Source organism: Pimephales promelas, chromosome 2, assembly GCF_988280905.1.
Source record: "Pimephales promelas chromosome 2, fPimPro1.hap1.1, whole genome shotgun sequence".
Lineage (NCBI taxonomy): Eukaryota > Metazoa > Chordata > Actinopteri > Cypriniformes > Leuciscidae > Pimephales > Pimephales promelas.
The window spans coordinates 12636545-12662212 of NC_142770.1; the positions used below are offsets into that span (position 1 = coordinate 12636545).

General features: G+C 37.1%; 1 protein-coding gene across 13 annotated transcripts in view; it reads right to left on the reverse strand.

Moving 5' to 3' along the window:
* Positions 1–19643, reverse strand: part of celf5a (cugbp, Elav-like family member 5a) — a 234842-nt gene extending 215199 nt beyond the window's left edge. For 8 of the 13 annotated variants that reach the window (XM_089135339.1, XM_089135333.1, XM_089135323.1 and 5 more), the window contains exons 1-2: positions 19242–19616; positions 5077–5159 (exon numbers count right to left, since the gene is read on the reverse strand). In XM_089135339.1, coding sequence (XP_088991465.1) covers positions 5077–5159; positions 19242–19599 — 441 coding nt within the window. In that variant the 5' untranslated portion in view covers positions 19600–19616. Of the gene's footprint in view, positions 1–5076; positions 5160–19241 lie in introns of all 13 variants that reach the window. The other 5 variants (XM_089135310.1, XM_039694870.2, XM_089135299.1 and 2 more) reach the window with 2 other exon arrangements.
* Positions 19644–25668: the final 6025 nt, after the last annotated feature.

Below are 25668 nucleotides of genomic sequence, written 5' to 3' on the forward strand. Positions count from 1 at the left end.
CTGTGAAATCCCAGCTGGAATTCAACTGGGAGGATCTATGTCGTTTGATCAATCTTGGCAGTTGCTACATGCGATATGTGCTCTGGGAATGCTCCATACACAAAAACAAAGGCATTTACTCAGTTAGCTATTGTTTCACATGTATAACTCCTAGCTGTGCACAATTTAGCCCCCTACGATATTTTGTGATGATCCAACGCACAGAATATCGGCAGTGTTGGGGAGTGTTTTAGCTTTTCCAGTAGCTCAGTTGCTTTTAAAACAGTATAGCTTTTCCAGTAGCTAACTATTTTTTTCCAGCAAGAAGCAGTGTAGCATAACAAAGCTGTATTCCGTTTTGCGTTTTGATGAGCCTGCAGTGCATTGTTGCATTACCACCATCTATTGTTTCTTCACACATCTTGCAGCTTTATAATTCACTGAGAAGAGATCGTCTGATGATTATGTAAAGGACGCACAGTTAAGAATTCAAATGAATCGACTAGTAAAGTTTGCACTTCTGTAAGAAATGTATGCAAGCCAAACATTAAAACGCGGTCTGCGTCAAAGACTTCAAGCAAATACAGGTGAATGATAGTCTTTTTAAATTGATTAATTGTCCTTCTTTATTCTTTATATAATTATAACCTAAAAGATCACCAGCAATTTTTTGTTTTGTTTCATTGCTTTGGCAATGCATCGGTCAATTGAAAAGAAGCTCAAAACAATTATTCAGTATGTACAGTAATATAAACTCACCTAAAGGTTTATTAGGAACACCATACTGATACCAATACTGTGTTTACTGATACCAATACTCACCTTCAGAACTGCCTTAATTCTACATGGCATTGATTCAACAAGGTGCTGAAAGCATTCTTTAGAAATGTTGGCCCATATTGACAGGATAGCATCTTGCAGTTGATGGAGATTTGTGGGATGTACATCCAGGGCACGAAGCTCCCGTTCCACCACATCCCAAAGATGCTCTATTGGGTTGAGATCTGGTGACTGTGGGGGCCATTTTAGTACATTGAACTCATTGTCATGACTCATTGTCAATTTCATTGTCATGAAATGATTCGAGCTTTGTGACATGGTGCATTATCCTGATGGAAGTAGCCATCAGAGGATGGGTACATGGTGGCCATAAAGGGATGGACATGGTCAGAAACAATGCTCAGGTAGGCCTTAGCATTTAAACGATGCCCAATTGGCACTAAGGGGCCTAAAGTGTGCCAAAGACATCCTACACAATTACACCACCACCAGCAGCCTGCACAGTGGTAACAAGGCATGATGGATCCATGTTCTCATTCTGTTTACACCAAATTCTGACTCTACCATCTGAATGTGTCAACAGAAATCGAGACTCATCAGACATGGCAACATTTTTCCAGTCTTCAACTGTCCAATTTTGGTGAGCTCTTGCAAATTGTAGCCTCTTTTTCCTATTTGTAGTGGAGATGAGTGGTACCCGGTGGGGTCTTCTGCTGTTGTAGCCCATCCGCCTCAAGGTTGTGTGTGTTGTGGCTTCACAAATGCTTTGCTGCATACCTCGGTTGTGACGAGTGGTTGCTCTTCTATCAGCTTGAATCAGTCGGCCCATTCTCCTCTGACCTCTAGCATCAACAAGGCATTTTCGCCCACAGGACTGCCGCATTCTGGATGTTTTTCACTTTTCACACCATTCTTTGTAAACCCTAGAAATGGTTGCACGTGAAAATCCCAGTAACTTAGCAGATTGTGAAATATTCAGACCGGTCTGCCTGGCACCAACAACCATGCCACGCTCAAAATTGCTTAAATGACCTTTCCATTCTGACATTCAATTTGGAGTTCAGGAGATTGTCTTGACCAGGACCACACCCCTAAATGCATTGAAGCAACTTCCATGTGATTGGTTGATTAGATAATTAATAATAATAATCCTTTAGGTGAGTGAACAATGTCATTGTAAAAAAAAGAAAAGAAAAAAGGGAGGGGGGATAGCTTGACTGTATCTTAACTACTTTAACTTATGAGTAGTTGTATCTTGTCAAACTACAGTTTTTAGAGTACTGTAACTTCCCCAACACTGTATCTCAGTATCGTATCGTTTACTGGACGTCATTTTACTGTGATTTTTCAAAACTAATGAAGAATAACAACAAAAATTAAATTCACTAACTACTTTATAAAATTATATATGAACTATTATCTCAAAATTATTATTTTTTTATTAAATAAAGGTAAAGTAAACATTACTCTTTTTTATTTTTTTACAGCCCGAAATACAATAACATTGACAGAAAACGATCTTCCAAAAAGAACGCAATTCTGCTTGATGCCACTAGGGGGGCACAAAAGACACTTATTATTTAATTTGGTAGATATTCATCAATTTAATAATATCTACCAATAAAGCCACGTAAAACTGGCCTTAAAGTGTAACTAGCAGGTTTGGATAGGAAATGAGCAAAACGGTTATTATTGTTAACTAAAACTATTCGATCATTAAAATTAAGCCGAAATAAAATAAAATATACATTTTACATGAAAAAACTAGTACTAAAGAAAAAATGGAATGAAATAAGTTTAAATTACTAATTGGAAAGTAAAAAAAAAAATAATAATAAAAATGACAAAATTACTAAAACTAATATAATATTTACAATAAAAAGGTAATTCAAGCAACTATAATAGTCTTTAATACCATAATACTAATACTAGGTGCTAAGAGGGATGGGCAGTCAATAGTTAAGGACAAAACGCAAGCATAAATAACTTATAGGTCAGTTCCAGAAGAACCCTTGTTTACATGAATTACTCTGTAGCCTCTGGCAATCTGCATATCAAGCAGGATTTAGCAAACAAACAACTGCCATATTTACTTACCATCAATGTAGCAAGAAGGGGGGTTGTTGGGGAAAGATTTAGGGACAGGCTGTTTGGCCAAAACTCACTGCAGGCCAGATCAATTTAGCAGCTGTACACGGAGGAAAGAGTGTGTTCTTTTCAAAATGAACTAGCTGTGGGTTGACTGAGTGGCTAATCAGTTTTAAAGAAATAGCTAAGTCAAAAAAGAAAATTCTGTCATTATATACACTCCCCCTGATATCAAAGGGATCCAAAACAACTCCATTGACTTTCATTGAATGGACAAAGAAAAATTTGACTTTTTCAAAATATCATCTTTTGTCTTCCATAGATGAAATATTGTCAAATAAGTTTGAAACAAAAACAAAGAAACAAAAGACTTTTAAGTGAACTGTCTCTTTAAGGAAAAGCCCTGAATAATTTGACTGGTTTCAGGTTCACCTGACCCAGATTGGACACTTTTCTATGAGGTTTTTAAGTGTTCTTGTATTCAGATTGCAACTGAATAAAAATAAATTGTGTCGCTTTTTTTACTTTTTAAACTTGACACACCCCCCAAAAAAATTGTGTGAGACATGATGCAACAGCCAAAGATGTCTGTTTAAAGTTGTATGGCTGTGGACGCAGTGTTTTTAATGTGATAAATTTAGGAAACGCACCTTTTCCTGAGAGGATTTTATAGTGCAAATTGTAAAAGCTAACGCACACAACACTGTCAGCATGCTAATTAAAGCACCACCACTAAAATATTAAACTAAAAAATACATACGTCAAAAAAAGAAAGAAATTAGTCAACCATCATGTCCTATTCCTAGCAGGCAAACATAAAAACACGCCTCTAGTTCTCAGACTCTTCAACAAACACCTACTACCTTATTCGCAGTTGTCTCGGGGGATGACAACACTGGTAAGTGAAGCTGATGCAATGATGTCACACATGCAGCAAGTCTGTGTGCATGTGCGTGCGTGTGTGTGTGTGTGTGTTTCTGTCACCCCACAGTGAGATGTCGTGAGCTTAGAATTATAAGGTTCTATCTCCGTTTAGGGTAGTTCTGAGATATTGAGCATCAAAGTTTTTACATCCCACCTGGCAAAACTGTAATGTAGTAAAATTTTCTATTATAGCTTTATCTATTAATCTTTTTTTTACAAAAATAACACCACACAGGCATTAATAAACACCTAATGGATCAGATTATGTCAAAAACTCAATTTCGACCAAAAGTGGAGATAGAACCTTATAATTCTAAGCTCACGATGTATTCTCAACAGGTCTGGATGGCATGTGTCACATTCTGAGTGCCCCCTCCTTCATATGTTTTTATCTCCTTTCAGGCTCAAATGTTTTATTAGAGGTAAAAGCGTTTGTGGGTGTGTGTTTGACATGGTTGCCCTGAATCCAACGTGGCACTAAATCAAACATTGGACACCACTTGTCATTTAAAAGTCTTCTTATATAAATGTTTAAACAGCAACCTTATGCCTGCTACAGACCGTGTGATTTCGGCAATCCTACAAGATCAGTGTATGACTAACATGGACCTTCATGTTTTGCACAAGCTTGTGGAGTTTGTGCCAACTGAAGAGGAAACATTTAAAATACAAAGAAATTTCTATCAGTTTATCACACGCTATTTGCCATTATTGCAATTGTGATGCCAAATATGTTGCTCTCGGTTCATCTGAGTTTCCTGCAGGTTACTTCAGGAGATGACTGTCTGGACTGGCAGCGTGGCAACAATGTGTCATTGTCAAACCATCCACAATGGTTGTGTAAGGCCGCGCAGACTACTGTCAGACCTCCTTGGGAGTTTTGTGCTTTGAATGTCGTCGCAATTGCCAGCAAAACTCAGAAGCACACAACTCTCAATGGAAACACCCTCGATGCACCCCGCTATGTTTATTTTTGTGCATTTGGAATACTTTTGTGCAACTGGGCAACAATGACTCACTGGCTTTTTGCGTAAATGGAGCAGTTTGGAAAAATTGAGAGAACAAATTAATTGACATTTGCTATCACTGCATCCCCAAGCCCAGTGCTGAAAGCATCGGATCAATGCTTGCAAATGTCCCCGGGGAGAAGTACCATGAAACGGCTCAAAGCTTGATCTTAAAAGGCTGGGTTATCGACTGATTTCTGTTCCAATGGCTTTAACTCTCTGTCTAAAACATACAGCTTTAGCTTTGGCATGGTGGTCCTCTTAAAGAGGTGAGGCGAAAGGCTGGAAGCGGACTTACCCCCGGCAGTGTCTTCTGTTCGTGGAGAGCGTTCTGGGCTTTGATGGCCGACTCACGGGCGCAGTAGGTGAGGAACGCGCAGCCTGTGTGAGAAAAAGGAAAAGAGACTTTCAATGACATGGATAGACAGTGGTCTTGAACTCAATACTGCCTGATATCGGCGGGTGGCCAAAGTCATTTGAAGTAACCAAACAGCCTCATTAGGAAAAAAAACATCAGCATGACATTTACATCTATTCATTTAGAGCAGATTTTAAATTACAAATGAGTACACTATAAGTAGAAGCAATGGAGTGAGCAAGAAAACAATACAAATGCTGCTGGTTTGTTGTTCTTGACTGGCTTAAGACAGTCTCCCAGCCTGACCAACCAGAAAGTGTCCAAAAATCTTTTAAAACCAGCCAAATAAGACAAGCTTAGGCTGTTTAAGATGGCATGACCATCAGGAACCCAACCAAATTAGAGCAGAAGTTTAAGTGCAGAAAATTATCATTCACTACAAGAGTAATGTCACATTCAGGTTATTGTTTTCTCTCAAGTTTTACACAACTACCTTATAAATGCACAGATAAGTAGCATCAGTCAAATTTTATTATCGTGGCATTCATTATAAACAAGATTCATTATAAATGCTAAGCATAAATTAATTTATATAAAGTGAAACTGATACTACGGACATGTGGGAAATGAGCTATACAAATAAAAATTGTGCTCACTTCTCTCATTCGGCACAAATCCAAAATTACACAAGCTGCGTTGAGTGCTTGACATTAATTGTATTACAATTTTCTTTGGAATATATGGCGCAGCATGTTTCAGATTATAAATAAATAAAACCGTGACTGGAAAATTTAGTAATTGGAAAGTATTACTGGCATTACTACAATCCCAAAATGGTATTAACTATCCAATTAGTTAAAATAAGGACAATGAGTTTCAGTCTTGACTTTATACTGTTTTTATAAGATCAAAATGTATTCTACTTTTCAGAAGAAGGTTGGATGGTTCCACCAAAAAGGAACAGTGAAAGTGAAGGTTTCTGAAAGCTATTCACTGACCAACACTTAGCAGGGAAGGAACAATAATCTGAGGAAATAAGTTTAGGTAAGAGGCCCAAGATGTTTGCTTTGAATCAGGCAGACTGGTTTAATTCGAGCAAAGCAAAAAGCATTCAAGATTAATATAATTCAAGATTCAAGTCTACCCACAACATTGTGTTCCCATCGAGTATCACTGTTCCCATCGAGTATCACTGATCGGCAGCACAGGAAAACGAGCCAGAACAAAGCCTCCGCGTCCCTTACAATGACAGGACCAGAGGTGCTGTGAGGAGTCCCTGCAGACAGGCTAAATACAGACAGTCTATTTTCTAACATGGGGGAGCCTGTCCAGTCCGCTTTACACTGGATGTGCCTGTGTGTGTTTATCTGTATGTGTGCTTGTGTGTGTGTGTGTTTGAGCAAGTCCATAGATCAGCCAGCAGTCCCTGTCCGAAGATCTTGGCTGGCTGGAATAAGCCCCGACTACCCTTGACACCCTGACAGAGAGGCGAACAGTGCTGGAGAACTAGTAAGAGAAACTTTGAGTCTCTCGGGTTCCTAGACAGAGATGTAAATTCATGCACATACACACCCGATTATATAACCCTTCTGCCAAAAGTATTGCAGAAAAGAAGACTTTGCAGGAAAAAGATGCATGAACCCATTCGTTTTTGTGACGTAAACAGTGCTAACTGGTAGATGTATTTACAGTAAAGCAACTCTCAGATTTGCACAATAACCGACTCACTGCAATGCAGGGATCACACTTTTGTATATGTGAAAGTAACTGCAAAGCAGTCAGTCATATCGCTGTCTCTGCCTTCTGTCACCTTTTCTCTCTTAACCCATGTTCAACTACACAAAAATTAACACTGTGTATTTATGCCTTAAAGATGAAGTTTATAATGTAACCAACATCACCAAACAGAATTCCTAAAAGTTAGATTGTTTCCAAACATGCTATTGGTCAAACAAACAGATATAGTCCAGCCCCAAACTCACACCACTGGTCAAGCTCAAACAAACAATCCACAATATTAACACATTAAGAGTTTTATAGGAGCTTATTGTAAAACTCAGTGAACTTTTGTTCCTTGACTAAAGATTTTAGAGTATATCTTTCATTTAATTTGATGCAAACACAAAAATGATGGTGGAGAACGCGGGCAGTTTGGTATGTCATATTTTCTTGGTAGGCCACCTGTATTTTTTTTTCAGAGTTTTCAATTTTTTGTAAGCTGTATGATCATCAACCAAGAACACAACGCATCAAATTTTTCAAAATAAACATCAAGACTTGTTTATTTGCGTCCAACTAAATAAGCCATCTATTCTCACTAAGTTTACAATGTAACTAATGTCACCAAACAGAATTCCTAAAAGTTAGATTGTTTCCAAATATGTTTCCACTGTCCATCTGCTATTGATCAAACAAATAGATATAGTCCAACCCCAAACTCACATCACTGGTCAAGCTCAATCAAACAATCCACAATATTAACACTTTAAGAGTTTTATAGAAGCTTATTGTAAAACTCAGTGAACTTTTGTTCCTTGACTACAGATTTTAGAGCATATCTCCTATTTAATTTGATGCAAACACAAAAATGGTGGTGGAGAATGCGGGCAGTTTGGTATGTCAATTTTTCTTGGTAGGCCACTTGTATTTTTTTTCAGAGTTTTCAATGTTTTGTAAGCTGTATGATCATCAACCAAGAGCACAAGGCATCAAAATTTTCAAAATAAACATCAAGACTTGTTTATTTGCGTCCAACTAAATGTGCCGTCTCACTAATGTCAACAGAAGCCAATTTAACTCAAAAGACAAGATAATAATCAATAAATGTTAATAATTCATCAAAACCCACTATTTGAGTACTTGAAGTGACTAAGGGTCATGAACAGGTAATGTTCATGTCTTCTTGAAAACATTATTTTCACAGAAAGACTTCGACCAACAAACAAGCAAATCACTTGTGTTCTTTTATATTTATTATTGCATCAGTCCCACTAACTCTGCATTGATTTCAAATACATCAAAGCTTTATTATGTCTCAAATTCTACCACCAAGGTTCTTTTCAATTTGTGGCAAACTTTATCTTGCAAATGCTCAAAAACCAAATTGGATATATTCACAAGGCATTCACAAAAAAATATCCAGAGTAAATTAGTTGCCCCACTAATATAAGCAAAGGAATAGTGTGTGTGTCCATTAGCGAGAGAGAAAGTGACAGTAAAACAGATAGCAAGAGAAGCATTTTAATTCTAATCCCTTCACTTTAATGCATAGTGTTATTGCAGCCCATAGGCACCAATTGAAATCCAAACACGTACAAATTACTGCCCTGCTGTTGCATACCAGCCGCGCAATTTTGGGCTGCATGATGAAATTATTTGAAACTCGACATAAAAGTATCAGCCATGGAAATGGCTGACGCAGCTCCCTCAGGACAGAGTGTGGAAATGATCTACCGCATTGTTTGATAAAAATCTCTATTGTTTGATCAAATACGATTTTAAAATTAACAAAGGTAGCTGACAGTTAGTAGGTAATGGATTTTACTTTAAATTTTGAGCTCATATAATCCTTTTTTTATATATGTAGCTGAAAGGTTCCTGATAAAAAACACTTCACTGAATGGGAATATTAATAGAGGGTGGCTCAAAAACCTGATAAAACTGAGAAAATCTGGGATTTTTCCCCCCATTTAAACCTGGAAACTTTTAGGAAAATGTAGATAAAAATTCTGTATTATTTCTAGTTCATTAATAAACTGTTTTTACTGTAATTACATTTCTTAATGTGTTATTCTGATATTTAAATGAATAAACATTTGGGGACACACAAAAAAAATGTGTGAAATATATGAATTAATAAGAATTAAAATGAAAAATGTAATGCTTAAAATAAATTAAAATTAACAATGAGAAGCACTGTCACTATTGGTCTCATACTTTCAGATGTATGTATTTCTCCTGAATCACCAAAACAAAAAGGTAGCTACAAAAAAGTAGCTACTGGCAGCAAAAATGTGCCTCTCTACTCCGGGATAAAAATGACATCTAACCCCCATGCTAATAAGCAATCACACAGACAGAGGCCCATGAGGCCTGCGGGTCTGTGGAATGGCGTAGACTTGAGCTTCATGGGGAGGTAGAGAGGCTTAGCAGTAATTAAGCAAGCTGAATTGAAGGTGCCGCTCCCTCCCTCTGCTCCTGACAGCCCCCATTTGCTGTTTTTTTTTATAGTAAAAGCTGAGCCATCACACCACTGTTCCTGCCCCCCTCATAACTGTGTGCAAGTCCTGAACTGTGAGGTGCCTGTTAAGTGCGAAGGTCTTGGTGCTAAATCTGCTTCCGTGCCCCCATTCTCCACGTTCTCGCCTGAGCACTTTGCAACTTCACAAACACTCCCGTCCCTAACACCTCCTACTCGCTCCCGACACGTTCAAGTTTAGCTCTGAGAACAAAGGACTGAACTTAAAACTGTTGAGCAGTTACTCAGAAAATGTTTTTAATAAAGCTGTGCTGATTCAATCATTAGGGCTGTCAAACGATTAATCGTGTTTAATCGCATCCAAAATAAAAGTTTGTGTATACATAATATATGTAGGTGCACTGTGTTGTATTTATTTTGTAAATATATATATATATATATATATATAAATACACTCACATGCATGTATATTTAAGAAAAAAATATTATTTATATATAAAATATTTATATTTATAAACAATATAAATTATATATAAATTTATATACAGTGTAAACATGAAAATATTTCTTAAATAAATACAAGCGTGTGTGTATTTATATACATAAAATAATTGAACACAGTGCACCAACATATATTATGTAAACACAAACTTTTATTTTGGATGCGATTAATCGTTTGACAGCCCTAATATATATGTTTAGACAAAGCGTCTAACAAAGCACAATGAAAAAGATTCACTTTTGCATTTGGTTCGGTTTCATTCAAGATTCAATTACAATGTTGCACAAGAAGCCATGTCGGTCTTATTTTGTTATGATCACAACATATTGTAATTTTGCCTTCACTTCTTTTTCTATTTGTCTCAAGTTACCAAAAGTAATTTCTAATTGCATGGTCATTTTATGCAATATTATAAATGGATTGCGATTGAATCTATGGCGTTTTGAATCACATTTGCATTATGATGTGAAAGAGATTCTGCAGATTAAATGGTTCATAGACCTTCACAGCAGCGCCATCTTTGATTTGATGACCTGCGGAAAATTATAAGTGATACAGGAGCTTTATACAGATGCCATTAAATATAAGGTAAGTTTATCCCTCACAGCCACGCTTTCATACCTGTCATGGGGCTGTTTTTTGAATAAGGTCTATGGGATGACCAGAGAAAGAGTGAGCAACATTTTTTTGTCAAAAAACAACCTTTGTCATGTTAAGAGAAAAAACACAGGAAAAAAGGTTTCATAATATTATGATGCATCACAATTTATTAAATTGTATTGTCTATATTTGCATTCATTCCTATAAGTGTATTGTCTTTAATAATGTTAATATAGTATATTGTGTTGCAGGTAAGATCATACTAATCATGCATGACAACATGTGAATGTTTCTTGTGAAATCTTTCAGCAAGCCGTATCGCTTTCAGTGCCACTCGCAGTTAGCGCGTATCATATAAAACACCTTAATGCGCTCACCGCCTCCCGTGAAAAAACGCATATGGGCTTGATTTCCTCCGAACCTCTCTCTTAGTCACTGTCCAGACAACAATATTGTCCCTGCCCTTGTCTAATTACTTTGTAATGAGTATTGTAATATAAGCGGTGAGCTAGCGTAACCTGTAAACCTTAATTAAGCCTGCCAACTTTAAATGTGCTCAACCTCCATGTACTATACAAACCTATATGCACATAGTTGCCATTATTCAGCTTATGAATTCAAGTTAAAAGTCTTTGTGGGAAATGATGCCTTGCTTGCACACTGAAAATTTATAGCAGTTCTGAAAAATGTGATGCAAACAAAATCAGCAACTGTATAAATAGTGGAAAATTGTGAAAATGGAAAGTGCATATGCATACTGAATAAAGTGGCTTCCTAATACATATGCAAGAGTTGTTTGTCATGGCAAGATTCAAATAGGTGTAGATCAGCGTTTGTGTTGTGAATTCAAAATATTGAGGGGTGACACTGTGTCTTGCGGCATGCTGGGAAGTCCTCAGCCAGAAAACTCTGATGCTGCGCTGAGTGTAAGAAGGGTACGGCGAAACAAAGACACTTCCTCAGTAGGCTACATCTGTTTCTCCTCCTCTCCCTCTCTTTCTGTCTTCAGAGGATGGCTGGCATACGAGCAGTGATGCCAGCAGTGGCAGCTTAACCTATTTTCGGAAATGCCACAGATTTCTATTAATAGCCCTGCTGAGCAGCAGGCCTCTCTGCACATCCCAGACGGGTCCCACAAACCCACTGATAACATCCTCTCCCATATCACCTTTCATCCATGCTCATGTCACAGCATCACTTCTCAATACTAAAATAAAAACAACAAGAATATTCCGTAGAGGATATTGTGATGAAGCAATCTGGGAAAAAGTTCTGGTGAAATTCTTCAACAATGCCTGGTTAATTCATAATATATATATATATATATATATAAATGTAAATACATAAATGGGCTTACATAGGCCTAAATCCACCTCAGTAGTATTTTCCATAATTGACTCTAGGGGGCGCTTATTATATTGTTTTAAAAAAAAATGATGTTTGGTTAGACACTAATCCGTGCATAATATCAACAAACGGACAATCTTCTTAAACATAAACTCTTACGATTTTTTAGAAATCCTCTATTGCACATTTCGTTTTTCGACTTGTGAGTGGATTTACATATTTTTTGTTGTGGACGTCAAAGCATCAAATCGACATTTATGATATTCTGCGAAAACTTATCTGCCACTGGTAAAAGAAAACAGAGTCAAACTGATATTGGACAGTTTTTGCAACACTCTAGAAAAACATGAACAGAATTACACCAAATAAAAGACCCTGGGTTAAACATAATGGGTTTTTCAGGTTGAAAACCACACCAAGTCAACACTGTAAAAATTAATATGATCAATAATGCTATGGCAATGTATGTTTTGCATTGCTTTAACTCATCAAAATAAGTTAAGGAATTTTCAACTTGTTTTATAAGTTATACAAAAAAAATTAAATTAATTTTTTTAAGTCAGCTTAACGCAATTGAAACATCCAAGTTGATTGTATTTAAAAAATTAAGGCAGCAACTTCTTTTTTACAGTGAATGAAGAAACCAAACTTTTCTGCTTATGTAATGTTAATAACTTTACATATGGTAAGACCTACTCAATACTAAAACAACCGTTACAATAAACAACTTTGGTACTGTGTTGTGTCGTCATTCCATGTCCAGTAAAACCAGTTCAGACCCACTGATAGAACTTCACTTACGAGTACCTACAAATACTAATGCGAACCTGATGTTTATGCACAGTCTCATCCTGTCGTACTCTCAACATCATGACGACGTCCCACATCTGCCCCGCCACACCTCCCCTTTCATATTAAATCCTTTTGTTTCCACCCTCTCCTGTCTGCCGGAGTGGATCTGGCTCTCCCATCCTGTCAGAAAGGCCCGTCACTCCGCCGGTGCCTCCGGATTAAAGGCACCATTTGTTTTCAGTGGTTCTGACAATCACTCCATCTCTCTCAGTCTGTTCATCTATTGTGCTTAGCCCTTTGCCTTACTGTCATTTTTCCCTGTCCACTCGAGCTGCCTATGTGTGTGTGTGTGTGTGCATGGCATTTGTCACAGCTCTCTGACTGACATAATGGCCATGCCCTCCTTCCTGAGATCAAAGGAAGTGGAAAAAGGCTTTTCTGCTCAAATTCCAACAAGGCATTTACATATTTCCAAGCCGTTCTCATCAACGCCAACAGAATCTTTCTTTCGTTGTTCATTAGTCAACCGTGCTGAGTGTTGATTTATTTTCCTCTCGACAATAAATCTTTCGTTCAGGAAGCTTGAAAAACCAGAACAACAGTTCGACTGCAGGAAATGTTGGAAAGAACAGACATGCCAGTGTATCCTGCGTTTCATTCTCTGCCATCATTTTCTTTTTCCCTCCATGAAAACTGACCACTGAACTGACCTTGTAAAAAATGTATTGCGCAAAAGACTAAACAGAGAATAGCAACAAACTAATAAGCTTGATCCCAAAAGAACTGACCTCCATTTTGAAATGGATCGAGAAAATTTATCAATTTAAAGATGAAGTGAGTAATTTATGCGGAACTAAAAAGGATAAATCAAACATCTTAAACCAACTGGTGTAGGCTGGTTTCCCTGCCTGACTGATGTACAACTGGTTTTCCAAGAAATGTCAAAATTTCTTTTAAAATTTCCACTAAAAATAGTCTGAGAGACAATCTAGGGATACGTTTAAAACTGAGAAGTGTTTCCTTTGAGTTTTCCGTGTACAGGCGACACCATTTGTCAAAACAATCCCCGTTCACACGGATTCACGAAAACGACTAAAAAACTGTATTCTGCTGCCAGGCCATTAGATGGCGATGAAACATTATAGACTGAACACATAATACGCATGTGCATGATGTCGTCGTCTTCAGAAATTCGCATTTTTGTTGTTTACATGAAGACCTAAAACCCTGTCGTCGTGTAATTGAACGGCCAAAACGCATAAAAAGTTTAAAATGTTTAGTTGAAAACTTGTGTCGTGTAAACAGCCCCCAAGACTCACAAAGCAGCATAGGCTAGAATTTTTTTAACCTGGTTAATGATTGTTTAAAAAAAAAAAAATTGGAAAACACATCCCCCTTTTACCATTGGTCAGCCAAAGAAATAGTCCCGCCCCCAAAGTTTTACCATTGGTTGAGCTAATGTACCATTGTGTTCAGCAATGATGGTATGGTCGCCATCGTTCTATCGTTAGCAACACAGTTCAACGATTCAATGTTTCCTGAAACCATTACAACAAACATTTGCAAATAGCATCATAAAGTTGTGTAGTCAGAACTACATCTATGGACGTGGTTATAGTTTCTGAAAGTATAGTTTCTAGATAGTATTATGTGAAATTATAATACAAAATACACAAACTAACATGCTGTACAATCTTTCATTTTATGCATGTACATATTTCATTCTACGTCTTTCAGTTTGTCAAGACAATGAAAGCACTTTTTTTATGTTTGAACCAAAACGGTGAAAACAATGGATATGCGAAAATTAATTTGTACGAATTTTACGAGGTGGAATTTTACGACCTCACTCGTACGAATTTTGCTAAATCGTACATATTTTACGAATTGGCCAATTTGTATGAATTCTTTCGAATGACCTACCCCTGACCCCGCCCCTAGACCTACCCATCACGTGGGTTTAGACAAATCATACGAATTCGTACGAGTGAGGTCTTATGAATTAGTACGCATTAGCAACTTTTTAATCACTCATACGAATTCACACGAATTGGTCAAGAGATAGCGTTAAGAAATGTTCTGAAATGAATTCGCCACAGTCAGTAAATTGCCAATTGAGTAACAAATGGTTAACTTTTAGTTGTATCTATATCTGTATTAAGCTGTGATAGAAGAAAATATCTTAAAATGGAAAAAGAATACACATACAAACAAATGATTTTCCTAACAGTAACATTAATTATATAATTATCATCACTTAAGTATAACTTAAAAAACATAATACGTTTAATAAGTTTATTTTCTTGGATCCTAGAGCAGTGAGATTACAAATTACAGATCATTCTGGGAAGCAGTATGACGCAGAGGGAGTCGGGTGGGCTTTCTATTAGCAAACACAGCACACATTATGACACATTTGAAGACCAGCTTATTATCCGCCGTAAAAACGGTCACAAGGGAGAGATTCACCGCATCTTAGAATAGCGCATCAATAATTTCGCTTTTGTGTTTTATGTTCGGACCACAAAACGGACATGTTACGTAAGGTCACTGAACCACTTTCCTCAGAAGGATGTCTAGAATACTCAACTGTAAGTGCCATGTCCTGATGAATGGTAATGGCCTTAAAAAAAACATTTTCCATCTTTAAAAAAAAAAAGATAAATAACCCTCTCCGCATGGAGGAAAGTCCATCTAAAAGCAGGTAAAGGGGATAAAGTGGCCGGGTCACATGAAACGACAAGTAGCTCAAAGCAAAGCTCACTAGAAGAGGAAACATCTCATCCTGACATTCAGAGCTAGGGTTCCTGGTTTTGTTGCATATTACAGAATTTACAGATGTTTGGGTCTATGGACTGTCAGACTAATTTTATATCATAAAGAAGCCACAGGACATATTTAACTTCCAAAGCAGAACCAATGACCTCCTGTTTAAAAAAAAACATGAAAATCACAGACAGGACAAGTGCAGTTTTCATTCCTTTCTACCGACAGCTGAGGGTAGGGAGGATATGATGTCATTGACAGGCGACGTAATAACATAGGCCGTGTCACTGGTTAAAATTTCATATTTCTATGTATTTAAAACATTGTTGGATAAATTTGGGTTAACGCATGTACACAAGTCAACAAAACATATAACATTGTTTTAATGGTTTGTGGATATTTTAATGCAAAAATCTTACATATTGTGCCTTTAAGAAGGGTACCTGTCCAAATGAATGACATATGCTAGCAAGCTATCATTGGTTCTTTATAAAACAGACAAAATAGGTTTTAACTTCGATTAATATGGAATTTATTATGTAATTTGCTGAAAGGCAACAGAGCGATTTCAATCAAACCCTTTATAATAGTGCAAATACAACTATTCAAATCACTATTCAACAAGGTTACCTTTACATTTATATGTACTGAACCTTTCTATAGACTGACTTTAAATTAAAAGGGTTTAATACATTCTAAGATTATTTCTTTCGGCCAAATATGCATTAGCACAATAGGTCCCTTCTAAATCTAAAGGGCAACAGGACAATCTAAATTAGCACATGTGAATGTGGTGGCATTAAGCACAGACATTCAGTCAGCATCAGGTTTAAGTCTAAAGAACCTTGGATACGTTTGTGTATAGCGTTCTCCATGCCTCTTGCATTGTAAGCCAACGCAAGCTTATCCTTGGACATCTTCACCTGCAGAGTGCAAAATGTCCGTAAGAGGCTTTCAAAGCAATGCAACAAAAGTCTATTTATGCTAAACGCAGTTGGGGATCTATATACCACGCTCATGTAAGATTACAAATACAGCATAGCAAGTGTCTCCAGCTTTGCAGGCACATCTGTGGGTATAAAACCCATTTTCAACTCCATACTATATATAAAAACTTTAATAAAATGCTGAGCTCAACTGATCACAGGTGAAAAGCCTGAAGGGGAAAAGCTCACCTGTTAATACAAATCAAGAGACAGCAATTGTTAAGCCCATGGAACAGACCTCATAGTAATGTTCATTATGAACACCGCAGGCTAAGATGACTCCAACATGCTTTAATTGCATGGAAGCAGCCACTGTAGAGGGACAAACCAAGTGATCCGAGCGACAGCGACCTCAGACAATAACTACAGTTGCTAATCCTCCTCCGTCATTACGGTCATGGTTTCTTACCACGCTTAGCAAACTAATGCTGTGTTTTCCTGTGTGGATTAGCGAGCTGACTTAGCGCCGAAACATGTTTCCTCCCTCTGAAACCAACATATGATCCCTTTAGTCTGAAGAACTGTTAAAAACAGACGCACAAATGTCTCGCTTTCACAGCTAAATCGCTTATTTTCGATGCAATTTTGCGAATTGCATCATCTGCTGCACTCCATCACGTTTTGAATGAAAAATTACATTAGCATCCTCAGCGACATTTTAGCCAAACATTTAAACAACCTTGGGGTCTACATCACCAATGCAGTCCATATTGAGAAGACTCGCAAGACTGCACAATCTCTATAAGCGGACAAAAAGTGTATGTAAATATTTGCTGACTTGTTCTTATCTTCACATCCCCTCATAGAATAATACATAAGATGAAAAGAAATTCCATCCTGAAGAACCAATTCTCTGTACGATGCTTTAGAACTCATTTTCAGTTCCTGTCCCAAAGGCAGCTACATCACAAGCACAATCAGGCAGTTTAGGATGAAAAAGAACTGGGCCTATGGTGTTGTACTCAGCCACAGACAGCAAGTTCAACTAATATGTACACAACCAGCCATAATATTCATGAAAACAACAGTAATAACGTCAATTTGTATAAGTATTCAGGAATTTCCTAGGTTTTAAGAATAACAGCTTTCATTTTATAAATTAAACGAGCCTAAACTCACATCCTTGTGTTTTATCGGCCACCATTTTTGACACAAAACTCGCAAAATTTGCATTTGAGGTTAACCACATACCTAATTTTACTTATAAATGGAAAGTCACCATTATAAAACCATTGTTAATTCCTGAGGAAACCCAATGGCTCCAAAATGCAAATTCACTCCATGGGTTTGATACTACAACTGAAAAACTCGTCTATATTTAGACGTCTAATTGATGGACTATTCAGACCACATAATGCACGAGAAAGGTGTATCCACATTAGCACATTAGACATCCATTAATACCCAAGAGGACTATCCTTCGATTGAAACAGTCAGCTCAGATAGCTCCCTGTGTTGTATTATTTGCTTTGCTACATAAGTTATTGCTTCAAATAATACAATAATGTACATGTCACTATTGATGCAAATTGATCAAAGAAGGATAGACGCGTGAGTAGGCTATATCCTGTCAGAAATGGCGCGCTTTCATAACGGTCGATTGTTGTAATTAGCTACTTTATTAACTTCCCTCTAAAAGTTTAAATCCAATTTTGACATGATTATCATTTGTTATTGATACCTAAAACAAAAATCAAGAATAAATTTTGACATTTCAGCTCGTTTTCTGGACCTAAACCGTTTGGTTTAATTCAATATACCCAAATGAAAACCGAACAACTCTCGCACATTAAGTCAATGCATATTCTCATTATTCTGACATGTTCAACACAGTTAAACCCCCACATGAAGCAGGCGGGCTTCTCAAGGGGTAAATATCGTGGATGAACGCTTGAGCAAATACAGCCTTATTAGCATAATTATAAACACACCACTGATATGAAGCCAATAGTAACTGACACTAACGAAGACAAATGTGAATATTCTGTTTCCGACACATCGGCTATCGCTTGAGGAGAATAAACGACAAGAACGAGATTATTCCAAAATAGAGGTTTAATTTTAGTCTTTGTCTTCTGGTTTGAGTGGGATGTTATGACGTATTCAATGTCAGTTGTCCAGTGGAACGTCACGCCACAGTGTAACGCGCTCTAGTTCCGTGACGCACAACTAAACGTGTTGTAAGAGCAAATATGATCAGATAAGTAAATATGCGCGTTTTTCTGTTGGCTACAAGCTATTAATATTTTCGCGTGTTTCATTACTCTGGCACCTGTTTGGTTAATTTAACAGATATATTTTGAAAAACTGGGTTCGTATTAATGAAACATTCTCCTTATAAATATGCATATAATCATATCATAATAAAAACTCAGGTTCATCAGCGAGAACTGCATATGTCAGATAGCACAAGGAAGCGTTGGGGGTGGCGGGAGTATTTCCCCATTGAAAAAGAAAGAAGACGAAAAAGAGACTCTTTAATTATGAATTTTCTAAGCATACCCCAGTTTCGAATAAAAGCGTTCAAAATCAAACTGCCATAGAAAGGCAAGGTCCCCAGACATGCTATATGAGGGACAATATAGCATGCATGCAAGCAACAATGCAAAGGTTCAAAACTGGGAAGATAAGTTCTCTCTAAACAATGCACATGTAAAACAGTGGCTCGTGTAAATGGACCTTTCAGCAGGCTAAGGGTTTAATGATGACATGACAGACAGTGCCACAAAATGGCACGTATGATTTAGGCTATAATATTACAAAATGCATGGTTCGTAATGGATAATGCAGAAGACAATATTAAAATATGCATACGTCTAATTATGAATGTGTCACTAAGAAAGAAAACATTGTTATAGGCTAGTGTTAACCACCCAAAAATCACAGACTCTGTTAAGGGGAATCACGCGTTTACCTTTGTGCATGCCGGTGTATCGGTCCTTTAATACTGTCAATTCGTGGATTTTTCCAAACTGTTCGAATAATGGTTTCAGGTCTTTTTCCTCAAGGTTCCGCGGTATTTGCCCGATAAATAGTTTTATGGCATCTTGGTCTTTCATGGTGCCGTTCTCCTGATGAATGGAGATGGATTCTGACCCGTTCATGGGATTAAGGAATGGGATCTGAGCGTACTGGTGCTGGTGCGGGATTAGGAGGAGTGGATGTTGGGTCGGTGCTGCCCCGGGTCCAGTGAAAAGCAGGCTGGAGTAAGCGGGATGGGGCGGCTGTGGGTGCTGCTCCCTTCTTGTCTCAGTCTGAGTGAATCTGGCCATTCTGAGCTGGGAGCAGACTGGATAATAATAATGACAACACACATAGGCTACACACACAGGCACACACACACTAAGAGAGAGCGAGCAGTCAGCTGGAAACACAGACTTACTTTCTCGGCGATACACATTCGCACACATACACACAGTCGAAGCGATGTTTAAGGGGTGGGGGAGACGACGCGCCATTTGTTGCTCCAGAGCGACACCCAGTGGCCAACGCGTGCTATCGGGTCCACACTCAACGTGGATCGACTAAAACACTACAGTTTTCTTCAGAGTAGCTACTTTCGTTCCGAACACGAAAAGGATTAGACGTTTATGGTTCATTTGAGCCTCTGGACACGGAGTAAAATACGAGTGCTTTGGACAAAGTGGACGTTTGCAAAGCAACACTGAATACTGTGTGTTACATCCGGGTAAATTAATACAATTTGGTCTTGATTGAACACATCCTAACGGAAGTAGACGTGCTGTTTTTGCGGACATCATGTGGATTGGCAGTCTATTATTCAATTTTATTACCAATGGCAGTTGGACATTTAGTTAAATATTAAAAGGTAGAAATGTGTCATTCACTAGCTCAAAAAAAAAAATGCTGGGTTATTGTTCTATCCCAATTTTTGGGCAAAAATGTACAAACCCAAACGTTAGAGGGTTAGCTCGCCCAAAAATTAAAATTAAGTCAAATTACTCACCCCCATGCTGTACATATTTACAGCATTAACAAGTTAAAACAACTCAGCATTTTTGGTATAGTGTCTAAATGGGTCATTAATGTTGTTAAAAGGCATTTTAAAGTCACTAACAATGACTAATAAATGAATAAAGATATAGACATGAACTAATGCAATAAACATTAACTAAACAACATAAAATGTCACGTTAAACAAATGCACATTATTTATATCTATAAAAGTCCTGTTAAAAATACAGGAAATGTAAATATCACATCTCCGAGTTTATTTTTTACATGTATTTTTAACAGGACTTTTAACTTGCTTTGTTAAATATAATTTATGTTCACAGTAAATTAGAATTCATTCTTTTTAGTCAAATTAAACATTTTTCACAGTAATTTAATTCATGAAAAAGTACTTTTCTGTTGAATATATATATATATATATATATATATATATATTTCAGTTTAGTCTATAACTTTATAACTTAGACTTTGAGTAACTTACGGTTAACTAATTAATGGTTTAACCTTAGAATTGTTCAATTTTCTTTTCATTGAAATTACTAAGATATTTATAGAGTAGTCCCATGATATATTTTTTATAACTTGGAATACCATTATTGGCCTTTTTTATTAGGGTGCTTAAAGTCCAAGGCTTTCGACTGAATAATAGGTACCCAGAAATATGATAACATTTACACAATTCTTATTTATTCTTATTGCATTTATAGTCAATGCTGTTTTCAGTCCCAAATACTGACTGTGAGAATGTAGCCATATTTTATAAAGTAAAAAGCAAACAGACGCAACAGTGAGACTTGCAATTGTTTCTGTTCTCCTTTACTTATAAAATATAGGAGAATGGCCTTTGATCAGGTTGCTTTTATCTGTCAGAAGTAGATAGTAGCATCTTTAAATAAATCTGTGGTTTAGAATTGTAGAAGGCCTGCTTAGATCCCACTTTATTGACAAAACGCTACTAGAACATCACTTAAAATTTCACTGCTCACGAGGAAAGATGTCCTTGCAGGACTTACTTGAAGTTGTACCTCAATAACTTCAGAATATGTCCATTTCCATGCATATTTCATGAAACCATTCATGCAAAGTTCCAAACAGTTGCTCAATTAAAAGAAAACAGTATTTGTTATGCGGCTCTCTAAAATAGCTGTCACATCGCCAGTCTGGTGGGAATCTTGAATGTGTGGAAAGAATGAGAAACACAACATCAGGCTTTTGTAAACTGGCAGTATCAATGTTTATAGGAACTAGAAGACAAAGCAATTTCATAACTACAAGTGATAGAGCAATATCTACACTTCACCCTCTTGGCAGGAAATGGCATTGAACTTTTATATAACAGATCAATACCTGACTCAAAACGGGCCTTTCAAAATGATATGTGACAGTCAAAACTTTTACAATATCTGAGAATGAATCAAAGTGTCCGCCCTTTATTTCACGATCCAATCAATTCTTGATTTATAAAGCATTGCCCTATTTATTTGTTTTCTGTTGAATATTCTGCAATACATTAGATTATGAAAGTTGGTCAAACATTTTATATGGACTTTAAATTTATTTTATAAATGAATGTTTTTAAGTATGGAAGCGTGTTTCCGCCATCACAGAATAAAAAAAAAAAAACTAAAAAAAGTATTTGCAACTTCTTATCTTGCAATTCTGTGAGATAAAACGTCGCAATTATCTTTTAAAATGTTTCATTCTGTGGCGGAAACAATCTTTCACATTTTAAGCATTTGTGCGTACAATCAAATAACTGTCAAATAAAAAAAATACAACTGTGGCTCTCAAAATTCATTCAGAATAAAATTTCCCACTGAAGACACCAGATGAACAATTGTGTGTTTAAAGTCACAATGTTACGGAATTAGTGACAGATCTATTTTTTCCCCCGTATTGTTACGTACGAGTTATTATCACAAAAGAAATAAATGTTGGGCAGGTCTTGTGGTGCGTTCAAGTCTTGTCGAAAGATTGTATTTACGAATTGAACGCACATGAATACCACCACAAAGTCGTAAATACGAGTGGGAAGCTCAGGATTTTCTTTGTGCCCCAAACTTTGTGTTGAGAAGCATAGCTATCACAATATAGGTTGAAGCCAATTTATCAGTGACATTGTCAGGCTTTTTATTTATTTAACAAAATAAGCTAATTGCCTGCACAAAATATACAAGCATTGTAATGTATAGGTATAAAAACAGCTTTACGATCAACCACACAGTTTCCTTGTTTTCTGGGTTACAAAGATTCAAATTATTACAGAAGTACTGGGATAAAAGTTTATAGTTCAGATATAAACACTGATGTCTACGGAAGTGATCAATATAGTCATATCACTTTTTGAAAGTAGCTAGCTGCTTTAAAGGTGCAATGTGTAAAAATGTATCAATTAAAGGGCTGATGGGCTTTTCGTTGAGCTTTTGGCATCTAGAGGTCATCATATTATAAGAATATCCTGTAAGTTTTAGAACTGAAAACGTCCGTGTTAGTCCAATAAAAGCGTTTATTGACACCAGCCTCAGCAAACGACTCGTTTTTCAAAGTGGGGAACTATGACGACAAAGAGGATAAAACAACACCCCTGCGGAAGAAGATCAACGCCTACTTCAACATGGCCGTTTTAGCCCCGCCCTCCGATTCGCGCATTACACGTATAGCAAAATAACATAGATGCCTACCTTGTGATGACAAACCGGATCGAGCTACCGAGCAATACAAAATATTGTGCAGCGCCTGGTTGTGGAAGAAGACAGTCACTGCATAAGCTTCCTCTGGATTCAAAAAGGACTGAATTGATAAACTTTATTTTTAATGACATTCCAGCTGATGAGGTAAAACATTGTCCGTCTGTTCGCTTATTCATTTCACTGAGGATTGTTTTGTAAACAAGACTGGATTTGCAGACCAATTAAGAGTAAAGAACGGTGCTGTGCCGTCCATGTTGGATCTGACAGGAATTGTGCAACACACGGACTCTGGGTCGAACATGTACGGGCGAATCATTTCGGTTGCCATTTTACAATGTTGGACGTTTTCAAAACAATTTCCCCCAAATGCATCAACGGGTGAGTTAAAACTCATTATAATATGCAAAACTGTTATCCATTCATAGCAGTGGGCGTTTACTTCCAAGTCTTCAGTGCGAGACACCCATCAAAACCCAGCGTTTTTCAGCTAGGCTCAAAACTAGGGTACAAAATAACCTATTACTTATTCATTTTGATGTTTTTGAATGCAAAAACCAAGTGAACGTTATAAGTCGACCTCATAATAAAATTTAAAAAGCCAGTTCATGACCCCTTTAAATAACTGTTATATTGATTACATCGTTAGGCCACTAGGTGGCAAGTTACTGTTAAAAATATGTATTTGTCGTTGGATCATTCATTCAAGAGATTCGTTCAGTAATGAAACAACTATTTATGAGTGAGTCACTGAGTCATTCAATTCCATTTTTATTCATCTGATTTTTTTTTTAATTCTTTCAAATTAATTAACATTTTTAGACAGCAACAAATACATGTTATTTTGTTTAATTGCATGTTCAGAATCGTGATCTCTATTTGAATAAAAAAAAATCTCAATTTATCCAGAATTGTGCAGCTCTAATGCAATGATAAAGTTTACAGTGGCTTCCTAAATGAATTAGAAAAAAAACATAAAAAAGCAAAAAAAACACCTGATGCAAATTCTTTGTTCTTCATTTTCTAAAAAAAATAGAGTTAAAAAAAGACCTTGCTGTATTTTTGTAGTTAATTAAGAGAAGGTACACCGCTATCTTGCTCCGAACAAAGTGTGTTGAACGCACCGGGCATCGTAAACCCGACTTCCCAACTCGAAAATACGAACTTCCCAGGAGGATTTGAACGCACCATTCATCCAATCCATCGGTTGTTGATGGGATGGAGGCGGTTCTTATAATGCCAGCTTGCAATCAATTGAAAGGGGTGGAATTTAAGCAGACAAAGTTATTGGGAAAAGTTCAGCATACTTCACCAGAAAGAAGATTGGAAAGATATGTTGGATTTAAAAAAAAAAAAAACTTGCCAGGTCAAAAATAAATACATGGATATTGAATTATCCAAAATAATGATTGTTAAGATGCATTTAGAAAATAGATGGGTTCATTTCCATTCCAGGCCGACTTTGGTGGTGATGCAGTATGTGCGGGCTATTTTAGGCCTGAGTTTGATAGAAGTGAGGAGTGAGAACTTCCAGTTCATGTGCTTTATTGACCACCACCATTAGTATTTCGCCTGGCTGAGGGGGCGTGACAAGAAATCAATGACACCAGCGTTATTAGCGCCAACCAAAGAAGTAGCATTACAATTTAACATGCAGACGTTTTTTAGCCGCTGGTGGTTAAGCACTCAGTGGGTGTGGAAAGGCAGTCAAGCTTGGCCTCCCCAGTCTACGGTAAGTGGCTGGGGCTCAGGGGAGAGTCGTAGACAGCTGAAGGGGGCACTTAACACACTGTACAGCCGCTAACATGAACAAAGATCAGACGCGGCTACAAAAGTGAGTTCATCCATGATCTCAAGCCCACACGGATGCCACACACTTCCAGACTACAGCATTTTCATTGTTGAGACAACCGGGGCTAGTTGTCACTTTTCCGCAACACTGTAGCAGATTTGTTATCACAACAGTTTTTCTTTTGTCAAATCAACTTAGATCATTCATGTGGTTCAGATAACTTAATATTTTTAGTTTCTGTGGCTTAATCAAATCTCATTCCTTCATTCGTTGTATTTAAATGAATTTTAAAGCAACCAGGTTACTTTATTTTTTTTTTTTTTTAAATCAATTTTTTAGTGTACTTATTTTAGTATTATTTTGAGAAGTCTTAGACAATATTTCTATAACATTCAATCTAAATATATTTACATTGTCCAAGTATTTTTCATGATTTGTTTTAATATTGTAAATGTATTTTCTTGCCTCTTTTTGGCATTTGAGGCGTTACACTATTTATGTGATTGGCATTTAAGGGCAAGTATACGACAATTCACCATGACGTCACAACAATAAAAGACGTTCTTCCGGGTGGCAAAAGCCGAAGCGTCCCTATGGCAACACTAGTAAATTGCATGGAGGGAGACACACCGCCGGCAGAAGCCTTATCTACATTTCAACAGTTGATTCAAAAACAGACGTGGTGGAAATTCAGACATAGTTAACATGATCATTAAAGCTTAGATTCTTTGATCTAGAGACGTGAACTCCCAACGCACTAGACCGCGGCGCGGGACTAGATCTGATGGCCGTGTGCGGGCGGTAATGCACTCTGTGTGTGCGGATTGCAGGAGAATAAAACGATTCGCGGGACTCCCGCAAACTAGAAATATATATAAATAAAACAA